Raw genomic sequence first — 11,067 nt, forward strand, 5'->3', positions numbered from 1 at the left:
CTCAAACGCCAGTTATTCTGTGAAAGTTGTGAACCAGAATGTGTTGCTGCTCTTTGATAATGTTATTGTGTGTGTTACTCTGATTTAGCTGTCCTTAATAAAGTATTGGCCAGGATGTAATATAAATTTGACGGCTTTGACTTTTTCCTCAGAATATGAAATGCATATCCATTTCTTCTCTCTGTGCAGTTTGTGTGAGCGGTTTTAGGCTTGCTTCTTCAGACAAGCAGCTAATCGTTAAATCTTCCACACAGCGCACTCTCAACTCCTGATTACACCTTTATATTGACACCCCAATGGTATTCAGGAAAAGCAATGCAATTTTAAAGTTTATTATTCACAAGTGTGTATTTACACATTCAAAATTATATTCTTAAAATTCCCCATTATTATAGATCTATTGTAACTGTACACACAATTACATGGTATTACATTACTCCATTGAAGGGTAAACATGTTTTTCGAAGTGTTATCATGTCCTTTATTGGCCCAGCATGAGTGATCTCATCCTTCCCGGCAGCTAGCATCATAGCTGACTGTAGTTGGAGATGACTTGTTCCAGCTAGCATCCCAGCTGACTGTAGCTGGAGATTACTTGTTCCAGAGATGTGAAGCTGTCAAGGAAATCCTCCTCAGAGATGCCAAACTTGGTGTACTGATGAATGTAGGCCCTGCAGAAGTCACAATGTGGGTTACTATGGGGACTGGCCCCTCTAACAGTACAACTGGCCCCAGCTCCCCGTCCCCCTGAAAAGGTTTAGAACCTCCACTAGCAGTTGGTTTACTGTCCAGTCAGGTGTATATGGTTTTATAAAACGGACGTTCATTAAGCAAGCGTTTCATTCCTCCGATCTGGAAGCTCACCTGGAGGCGAACATGTTCCAGGCCTTCCCCACCATGTTGTCCAGAGGCCCCAGGAGAGCCTGGCTGTTGCTGACCAGCGTAGCACACTTCTCGTACCTGTTGAAGGGAACAGGTGTTTTCCAGGTGCTGAAAGCCTCCTCTGCTGGAAGCCAGGGGGAATATAAGGCTGCTTCTTGAAATCCACCTTCAGAAGACAAAGCTGTTTAGTAGTGCCCCTGAAGTCACAGTCTACAAGTCTGACTATGAACTGAATACAGAGCATGAAGCTATTCTGACTGGCAGCTGTACACACAGTGTATATATAAATGACTGTGTGTACAGCTGCCAGTCAGAATAGCTTCATGCTCTGTATTCAGTTCATAGTCAGACTATCACACACCTCAAGATTCGAATCGATTCTTGGGGTCACGAATCGATTAAAAATCAATTCACGATTTTTTGGCGATAAAAAATAAAATGTAATTAAAAATAACTAAATAATACAAATTCATTTTTTTATATTTGTGAAACGCTGGAAGACTGAATCGTGATTCAAATGTGAATAGATTTTTTCCCCCACCCCTAATATATATATATACACACACACACACCGGGCTGTATACTGTATACACTATACTATATACATGCATTGTGTTTATTAAGCCCTCTAGTTGTTGTCAAGGTTACTCACCTGTCTCTGCGCTGTACACGTCTTTTCCCCGCAAAATGAGCAGATTTGCCACAGATGTGTTAAAGCCCGCCCCCATGTGGCTCCTGGACCTATCACGACCCATACCAGGGAGGAGTGGGGCTTGCACCTGCCAATCAATACCTTGAAGAGGACACAACCATAAAAACAAGGAAAACTTTCATCATCATGCTGTTTACACACAGGCCTCTACTAGAGGCTAAAGCCCAATTTATACTTAGATCGCAGACACTTTTGAAAAAGGTCGCCGACAGAAATGACATCACGGTCGACACTTAACCGTCGCTTAGAAGTGTCGCCTACCAGGAGAAATTTCTACTGGCGCTGATGTCGTCACATAGTGAAAATTTTTAATTGTCAGTTTCTCCGATTGATCACCTAGGCTACAAAGCGTTAACAATGTAACCATAGCTATGAATGTAACGGTAAAATTATTCTGTTTGTCACGCGAACCTTGAGCACAGGCGACTGTTTGCCGAAGTATAAATGCAGCAGCCTGAACGACACTTTTTTTTTCGTCGGCGACCATTTCAAAAGTGTCGGCGACCTAGGTATAAATTAAGCTTAATGCTTTGCTGGTCCGACTTGCCTTCCTCCATCTTGGCATTTGCTATGAGCATCTGTCGCAGGTGTTTGAGCAGGCCAGGCCAGGAGAACACGCTGTAGGCCATGGAGGAGCTGGCCATCTGAGGGATGGTAGACACGCTCAACAGCTTGTACTCTGGGTGACACACCAGGCAGCTCATCAGGTCCCCTAGGAAGAAAAACACACAGTAACACCCTGCTCACGTGGGTGTCAGGTGGCTGAGCGGTTAGGGAATCGGGCTAGTAATCTGAAGGTTGCCAGTTCGATTCCCGGCCGTGTCAAATGACGTTGTGTCCTTGGGCAAGGCTCTTCACCCTACTTGCCTCGGGGGAATGTCCCTGTACTTACTGTAAGTCGCTCTGGATAAGAGCGTCTGCTAAATGACTAAATGTGTGTGCGTGTGATGTGTGTGTATGATGAGTGATGTGTGTGTATGATGAGTGGTGTGTATGATGAGTGGTGTGTATGTGTGTGATGAGTGGTGTGTATGTGTGTGATGTGTGTGTATGATTAGTGGTGTGTGTGTGATGTGTGTCTCCCTTCCTGCTCCTCACCCAGGGGATTCCATCCGTAGACGCCGTGGGAGTCCCCAGTGAGAGCAGGCTGTAGAACGCTGCCCAGCTGGTGGGCAATGACTCTGTTGACGTCACCGAACGATATGTGTTTGATGTTCATGAGCTGCGAGCATATTTTGTGCACTGTGTCGTTCTCGTGAACCAGGAGGGCGTCGGAGAGCTGATAGAGGTGAGACAGGGTGAGGACCGAGTTGTAGTTCTGGACAATCACCTGCACAGACAACAGCAACAAGAAGTACATGATAAAATAAATACATGGAGGTTTGTGATTCAAAATGTACATGAATGATCTTTTCAAACCTTCATTAAGAGAAAGAGAGAGAGAGAGAGAGAGAGAGAGAGAGAGAGAGAGAGAGAGAGAGAGAGAGAGAAGGGGGGGAGAGAGAGGGAGAGTGAGTGTGTGTCTTGCCTCTCCAGTGCCATAAGGCCAGGTCAGGTGATTGAGGATGAATGAGTTTGGGTAGGCGTCTCTGAGACATTGAGTAGCGTATGTGCCCACGCCAGACCCTGTGCCCCCCGCCACACTCATCATGACCATGAACCCTGCTAGTCTGTCACAGCGCTCCACCTCTCTCCGAACCAGGTCTTCCATCACCTCTTTGTGATGAGGGCCGTGGACACAGTACCTGTTACAATGAAAACAAATGAGAAAGTAACACAGCAACAACCTGTCTTTGCTCACAAGACTCGATAAAAATGGTTCAGTCAGTCATGGTATCTTTCTACCCTTACCCGTTGGCCCAGTTGTTTCCGGAGCCCTGCTTCTGACTGAATTGAGACAGGTCGTCGTATCTCCATCTCCCCGACTTAACAGCTTTGGCTACACTCTGCGTGATGACTTTTGTCTCCATGTCAATGAGAACAGCCCGTGCCACCAGGTCTGAGGGGGAACCCAACGACAACGATATTTTAATGAAGAGCACTAGTACGGCACCTACGTTGTGTAGCTATGCTTTAAGGAACTGAATAGTCATCCTACCTCCATTTGTCGTCTCATTGAAGAAGCGTTCACGACTGCATTCACTGTACACTTTTCTTTGACAGTCGCTAGCGTCGTTGCTAATCACGTCAAACAACTCGTGCCCTACTTGGTTACCACACTGTCCAAGTTGTAATGTCACGACTGACATTGTTATCGCCTTGTATTAACTCGCCAGGTACGTGAGGGCTTCCTAGAGCGAACCGTCATTTGACTCCAGATAAGTTCACATCTGAAGGAAAGTCTGCACGAAATGCTCGAAATCGGCGCCTTTCCTGCATCACACCAGCGGGTCAGTACTATGACTGCCTTGTTGGTGAAGTTGTGCGCATGCCCCTTGTAGTAGCCGGTTATGGCGGCGATGTGTGTTTGTCCATGAGGTGGGGAGCGCGAGATATTCTCACGGACTGAGCGAGCAACGACTCACCAAACGCAGGCATGGCTGGCGTGTTCGACATCGATTTGGATCAGCCGGAAGAAAATGTCTCCGACGATGAGCTCGAAGATGTGAGTAGCAGAATCATGTCGGGTGTGGTTGCACGAGCTTCAGATGCAGCTGTTTATAGCCATGCTAGCTTTAAAGCTACTTCCCTCCTCGACTAGCTACAGGCCCGTTTTAGGTTTACTGCCGAAGCTTTCAGGCCCGTTTCTACAATACTAGCTAGGTAGCCTGCTAACTTGGTCGCCTACTACCACCTCACATGATCTGTCAGTCACTGGTGCAAGCTTTCGATTGCTGTCACTTGCACGCTGTTGTTGCAAGCTTTTCTTTCTCATGCATGAAATAACAAAAGTATGCATACATGTAAATCATTGTTTTAAACAGATTATTGACCTAACATTAGCTATCTATATGTCTTTTGCTAGCTAGCTTGACAGCTGCAGCAAATCGAGCTAACACAAACGAAGCGTGCTTTGTCTCTGCTGGTGTGCAACAGTTTATTTTGGCACGCGTGCAATGTGGAGTAATGACTAGCTAGTTTGAGAGGTCCATGTGAGGAGTCGGAGATCCTAAATTAGACTCGATTTAAGGAAGCCTTCCTTATACTGCAGTAGTCTGGAACTTCAATATTCGGAATTTTGTGATAAACAAACATTTTAGATAATCTACTAAAGATGTCAGCATAAAAATATATATATTTTGTATGGAAACCCAGTGATGGATTGCGTGATGTTTATGGTTGACAGTTCAGAATCAGAATCAGAATAGGTTTTTATGGGTTCTGCACCCAAAAAAATCGTTGTTGCTAAATGGCTTGCATCACATCACTGTTGTAAGGATTTTGCAACTCTGAGTCTCATGATGGTTTTTGGACCTAAACTAGTCCGCTCCTTAAACGTAGTTAAGTATATTTTCAGTCGGATCAGATTTCTACTGTACTGTTACATGCCAATTTGCAAGCAATGTCAAAGAGCTTCAGAGTTGCCATCCAATCACAGTGAAAATAACCTAAAACCCTCAGAGATGCTATGCTAGAAGAGTTCTAATTAGAGGATATGGACAGAGAATGTCTAATATGGTTATACTATTATTATATATTATTATTATTATTATTGTTAGGTTATATATTATGATATATTATTATATATAGTTATATCATATAATTATCCTTAAACAGGCTCTGATATGGATCAGATTTCGCAACTACTGGACGATCTTGTTCTCTACCCATGTACATCTCTGATGTACTTAACCCTTGTGTTATCTTCGGGTCATTCTGACCCATCAGTCATTGTGACCCACCGTCGTATTGCGACAAATTGACCTCATACAAAAACAAAGTGAAGCATTTTCTTTTAACTGTCGGGCTGTCTCAGACCCCCCACATTGGAATGGTTAAAAGAAAATTATTTTTATTTGTTTTTGTATTGGGTAAAATTGGTTCGTTATGAACCTTTGGGTCATGTGACCCGAAGGCAGCACGAGGGTTAAGTATACAGCTTTAACTTTACAATAATGTAATTATCCAGTATAAGGGGCTACTGATTCCATTGGTGCTAGCAGTCTATATCCTGTGGCTGTCAATAGGTCTTGAGTCCAGAGTTAAGATTGGCAGACATTTTTAAATACTATGTACTATGTTTTCTGTTGTAGGCGCAAATCAACGACTTCATGGAGCAGTGCACTGGCTTTGAGTTGTAAGTTTCCACTTTTAACAGGATGTTTGCTTTTGAATACCTTTTTCATTTCTATCTTTGGATTGCATACAAAGTTTTGTGTGTTCTCAGTTTTGGAGTACATAGTAAAACTTTTTTTTGCTGTAAAACCTATTTTCACAGTAATATGGACGATTGTGAAAAGATCGAGATTTCAGAAGACAACGTCAATCAAGGAACAGAGAACATTAGACCGGAGTGTTTTGAGCTTCTGCGTGTGTTGGGGAAGGGAGGCTATGGGAAGGTACTCATCTTCATTTATAGACAACTTCATAACATGGCGCTCATTCATATTATCAATATTAATGTGAATACCGTTTCACAGGCCATTAAGACGTACTTTTGTTTGGTCTCTGTAGGTATTTCAAGTTCGGAAAGTTGTTGGAGCAGCATCGGGCAAAATATTTGCAATGAAAGTTTTGAAGAAGGTATCTACTTTTATCCTTTTTTGTCTTAAGTAAAGGATTTACCACTAATGAACAATGTTTAAAGTATACATTATAGTTTTAGAATATCTACCAATAGATGGTTCACTTGGCATAGTCAGCATCTGTCAATTATGTCTCATAAACTGTCCCAAAAAGATAAAGATGTTGCCCTTTCTGTAAATTGACTGTCTTTGGAGGCTGTGGTTGGGTAAGATCTTGCAGATCAGATAGTTAGTCTGTGCTACTCTGCTACAATCTGCTTGGCAGTTACGGCACTGTGTCAAACCATTAGCGTGCTGCTGTGCAGAAACAGTCCTGCTGCTGGTTTGCGTTTAATGCTTGTACGCTAAACTAACTTGAATTAGAAAAACGTAATAAGGAGGTGCATAGACACGCTGCCCAGTATAAACAATCAGAACAGTCAGAGAAGATGCTGATATAGTACGGAAATCAGAGGCTATTAACTTGTTCTAAGTGACTAATATATATATTTGAACATGATAACCGTCTGATGTCTTGGTGGAACTCCCAGGCCATGATCGTGCGCAACGCTAAAGACACGGCTCACACCAAGGCAGAGAGGAACATCCTGGAGGAGGTGAAGCACCCCTTCATCGTGGACCTCATCTACGCCTTCCAGACAGGGGGCAAGCTCTACCTCATCTTGGAGTACCTCAGCGGTCAGTAAATCCAGCCTCACGCCACACTCACACCAAGGAAACCATTCAGATGGAGATGGACAACAACCCATTCTTTCCACTACTTATCCTGTTGCCTGTGTGTTGCCGGGGTGGGGGGGGGGTGTTGCCGGGGTGGGGGCTACCGGCCAGAATAGACCGTGGTACACTGTTCATTTATGTTGTAGTTTAATCATTAAGATTACCATGTAAATGTAAGATGGTTAGCCAGCATGTAAACATGAACAGATGTATATTTCACCCTGTTATGTTGTTGTTTTGCAGTAAAAATTAACTGAGCTGATGTGTTGTGCCTGCAGGTGGGGAACTGTTTATGCAGTTGGAAAGAGAGGGTATTTTCATGGAAGACACTGCCTGGTGAGTAGAGTTTTAAAAGATCAGAAACTATGATAATCAAGTTACTGCATTACATTTAATGGACTGTGTCTAGAAAGCTGAGCTAAATAATGAAGTTGAGTTTAAGACGGTTCACGCTGTTAAAATGACAACTTGAACTAACTGTACCGTACTTTTTATTACTCCGGTGTGGACACATGAAGAGAGAGGGGGGGGGGGATTTAGGAAAGTCTTTGTGCTGCTAGTTCCAGTGTGCGAAGGCCTTGATAACTGTGACACTGCATGGTGGTGATTGTCGTCCTTAGTTTCTACCTGGCTGAGATCTCCATGGCGCTGGGCCATCTGCATCAGAAAGGAATCATCTACAGAGACCTGAAACCAGAGAACATCATGCTCAACAACCACGGTAAAGCTCTCCCCGAGGACCCCTCACACGCGTCAGTCAGTTTCATATCTGTATTCACAAGTACGTGTTTCTTAACCCTCGTGCTGCCTTCGGGTCACATGACCCAAAGGTCAAACGAACCATCGTTGTGTTTACCCAATACAAAAACAAATAAAAATAATTTTCTTTTAACCATTCCAATGTGGGGGGTCTGAGACAGCCCGACAGTTAAAAGAAAATGCTTCACTTTGTTTTTGTATGAGGTAAATTTGTCACAATACGAAGGTGGGTCACAATGACTGATGGGTCAGAATGACCCGAAGATAACACAAGGGTTAAACAATGTAATAAACATCAAATAAACGGATGTTTTGGGGTAATTTTATTCTTCTCTAAATACTGAACTGCGAAACATTCACGTTTTGTGCAAACCAATTCACTTCCTGCTTTGTGCCGAAAAGTAAGTACATGTACTTGTGTCCAGGTCACGTCAAACTGACCGACTTCGGTCTGTGCAAGGAGTCCATCCATGACGGCACAGTCACACACACCTTCTGCGGCACCATCGAATACATGTAAGCATACTGCTTCACAGCTGCCATGCGAGTCCTCCCAGCCCTGGGAAGCCAGCATGGCTGAGGTAAACGGTGTTGTTGTTGTTGTTGTGGCAGGGCTCCAGAGATCCTCATGAGGAGCGGCCACAACCGAGCGGTGGACTGGTGGAGCCTCGGCGCGCTCATGTACGACATGCTGACAGGAGCCGTGAGTACCACCCTAACCCTATCCTCTGCTTAGCGCCGGGTTGGAATACCGGTTGTTTACATTTAGTCATTTAGCAGACGCTCTTATCCAGAGCGACTTACAGTAAGTACAGGGACATTCCCCCGAGGCAGGTAGGGTGAAGTGCCTTGCCCAAGGACACAACGTCATTTTGCACGGCCGGGAATCGAACTGGCAACCTTCAGATTACTAGCCAGATTCCCTCACCGCTCAGCCATCTGTTGTCACACGGGGGACGTTCAGTATGTCAAATCGTACAGAGAGCACAGTCTTTGGATACGATCTCTTCTTTTCTTTCTCCTTCTCTCTGGTTCTTTGCCCCCCCCCTCCCCTCTGTCACTCTCTTTCTATCCACCTGTCATTCTCTCTCTGCTATCTAGCCCCCCTTCACTGGCGAGAACAGGAAGAAGACTATCGATAAGATCTTGAAGTGCAAGTTGAACCTCCCACCCTACCTCACACAAGAAGCCAGAGATCTCCTCAAAAGGGTACGAAGCTACGCTACAGACGTTTATGTGAGCGCCACGGCCAGGCTGTCAGGTTTGGCTGATGTTTCTGAGGTCTTCTTATTTCAGTTGCTGAAGAGAAACGCCTCGTCGCGACTGGGGGCGGGGGTAGAAGATGCCACGGAGGTGCAGGTGAGAAGGGGGGGGGGTACTTGAGACTTGAGGCAGTACTTCACTCAGTTGGAACTTCAAAACTTGGACTTGTATTACACAGACCTTTTATGGTTTCTGTCAACACAAGTCACTAAGGCTTCAAATCACAAACGGCTTCATATATCTGCCGTTGGAAGTCTTCATGCTGGGTGTGTTCCAGAGCCTGGCTGTGATCCTCCTCTCCTTCTCCCTCAGGCCCATCCCTTCTTCAGACACATCAACTGGGAGGAGCTTCTTGCCAGGAAGGTGGAGCCTCCTTTCAAGCCTTTCCTTGTAAGCAGCTGAGCTTGGCCCTACTCTTGTTTCAGACCCCACCATCCACTCCGGTTACACTAACCCACCTCACGTCTCCTTCCCACAGCAATCTGCCGAAGATGTGAGTCAGTTCGACTCCAAGTTCACGAGCCAGACGCCGGTCGACAGCCCTGACGACTCCACGCTTAGCGAGAGCGCCAACCAGGCCTTCCTGGTTAGTAGGCATGCCGCCGGGAAAGAGGAGGCTGGAATCTGATCACCCGAGACCTTCTCTGGTTTCTCAGAGACGCTTTGTGTGGCGCTCACGTTTCTTGTCCTCTGCCGCAGGGCTTCACATACGTGGCTCCGTCGGTGCTGGAGCACGTCAAGGGGAGGTTCTCGTTGGAACCAAAAATCCGCTCTCCCCGGCGGTTCCTGGGGAGCCCAAGAACTCCTGTCAGGTATGCGTCCTAGTTTCAACCACAACATGATCCTTTAGGTGATGGGATTCTGGCTTGGAATGTAGCCTTCCCAGATTGTACTGACAAACCGTCCCCTCTCTGGTCCACCCCCCAGCCCCATCAAGTTCTCATCAGGGGACGGCTGGCCCCGGGGCCCCCTGCATCCAGGCACAGCGGCCCTCCAGTCCCCACAGGAGCAGGCCATGGAGGTGTCCACGCCGGAGCAGATGGACGTCGTGGCAACCGCCGAGGCCTCGGCCCCCCTGCCTATACGTCAGCCCGCCGGCGCCAACCAGGCCCAGTTCAAACAGCAGACCTTCCCAGTCATGGCCAAGAGGCCCGAGCATCTACGCATGAACCTATGACCGGTCGTCTTAGAGGAGATAGTTTGCTTTTGTTTTCTTGATATTCTTCCTGTTTTTTTTTGTTTTGTTTTTTTTCAAGAAAAATGATAAAGGACCCTAGAGATTACGAAACTCTAACACACACACACACACACACACTACCTGCGGTCAGGTTGAGGTTGTGTCCTCCGAGGCCTGAGCCCCAGCACCGCTCCGCAGACCACGGCACGGCTCACTTGACCTTTGAACCCTCACCCTGACCCCTAGTAGGACCCGGGTTCCGGGATCTGGCATCACTCTGGACCTTCGACCGTTTTGTATGAACACCCTGTCATACCACTTTACCAGGAAATGAATGATGAATATGAATCATCAAATGACTTATCACAGTTATCCACACTAAATGGCAGTCTGTCTGTAAGACATCCAAAGTGCTTCGAGTTAGACAATGATGACAACTATGGCTTCCGCCAAAATCTTGGAAGATTTTACAGTATTTCTCATCAACTGCTTCCTTGCTACGTATGAATGAAATCATATGAATTATTGATAATTGATCAGAAAATAGATGATTTGGATGGGATCGGAAGTTAGCTTTATGTCTTAAGTATTTTACAAAAGGGATGCATCTACTGTGCTATGTATCAATGATGGATCAATACAAGCCTCAATAAAATAAAATAAAGCAAATGTTTACTTTTTACATTCTTTACTTATGTTCTGTTTTACTTGTGTTTCTATGGTGCTTAATACACACCAGAGCTGCAGAGCATTCAGTTGTATGGGCCGGTGAGGTACATTACACTGTAAGCTTAGAGTCTTCTTGTTTAAAGTTTATGCAACATCTGGGCTTTTGGCCACCAACAGTTTGTCATGGTTGTTCATACTTGTAA

The 11,067-nt window shown here is 45.4% G+C and overlaps 2 protein-coding genes across 2 annotated transcripts; one reads left to right on the forward strand and one right to left on the reverse strand.

Annotated features, from left to right (window-relative positions):
* Window positions 1–387: 387 nt before the first annotated feature.
* Window positions 388–3,977, reverse strand: tubd1 (tubulin, delta 1). Its single transcript, XM_067246394.1, has 8 exons — window positions 3,693–3,977; window positions 3,446–3,593; window positions 3,123–3,339; window positions 2,693–2,924; window positions 2,142–2,306; window positions 1,535–1,675; window positions 865–1,048; window positions 388–671 (listed from the first exon to the last, which is right to left on the reverse strand). Exons 1-8 carry the CDS (start codon window positions 3,841–3,843, stop codon window positions 563–565), a joined length of 1,347 nt encoding a protein of 448 aa, XP_067102495.1. The 5' UTR covers window positions 3,844–3,977; the 3' UTR covers window positions 388–562.
* A 66-nt stretch (window positions 3,978–4,043) lies between these two features.
* Window positions 4,044–10,864, forward strand: rps6kb1b (ribosomal protein S6 kinase b, polypeptide 1b). Its single transcript, XM_067246393.1, has 15 exons — window positions 4,044–4,199; window positions 5,788–5,831; window positions 5,973–6,093; window positions 6,209–6,277; window positions 6,810–6,957; window positions 7,275–7,332; window positions 7,617–7,717; window positions 8,181–8,271; window positions 8,368–8,458; window positions 8,857–8,964; window positions 9,052–9,114; window positions 9,331–9,408; window positions 9,497–9,604; window positions 9,718–9,830; window positions 9,946–10,864. The coding sequence occupies exons 1-15, from the start codon at window positions 4,131–4,133 to the stop codon at window positions 10,193–10,195; spliced, it is 1,512 nt and encodes a 503-aa protein (XP_067102494.1). The 5' UTR covers window positions 4,044–4,130; the 3' UTR covers window positions 10,196–10,864.
* Window positions 10,865–11,067: the final 203 nt, after the last annotated feature.

The sequence above is a fragment of the Osmerus mordax genome, chromosome 11, assembly GCF_038355195.1.
Source record: "Osmerus mordax isolate fOsmMor3 chromosome 11, fOsmMor3.pri, whole genome shotgun sequence".
NCBI lineage: Eukaryota > Metazoa > Chordata > Actinopteri > Osmeriformes > Osmeridae > Osmerus > Osmerus mordax.

What these genes read in the sequence shown, in the direction of transcription:
- tubd1 (XM_067246394.1), bottom strand. Translation starts at nt 3,843, where the DNA reads ATGTCAGTCGTGACATTACAACTTGGACAGTGTGGTAACCAAGTAGGG. An exon ending in CAATGAGACGACAAATGGAG is followed by an intron (nt 3,594 to 3,692) that starts GTAGGATGACTA and finishes GTTCCCCCTCAG; the next exon opens with ACCTGGTGGCACGGGCTGTT. An exon ending in CTACGGATGGAATCCCCTGG is followed by an intron (nt 2,307 to 2,692) that starts GTGAGGAGCAGG and finishes TTTTCTTCCTAG; the next exon opens with GGGACCTGATGAGCTGCCTG.
- rps6kb1b (XM_067246393.1), top strand. Translation starts at nt 4,131, where the DNA reads ATGGCTGGCGTGTTCGACATCGATTTGGATCAGCCGGAAGAAAATGTC. An exon ending in TGCGGCACCATCGAATACAT is followed by an intron (nt 8,272 to 8,367) that starts GTAAGCATACTG and finishes TTGTTGTGGCAG; the next exon opens with GGCTCCAGAGATCCTCATGA. An exon ending in CTCCTTTCAAGCCTTTCCTT is followed by an intron (nt 9,409 to 9,496) that starts GTAAGCAGCTGA and finishes TCCTTCCCACAG; the next exon opens with CAATCTGCCGAAGATGTGAG.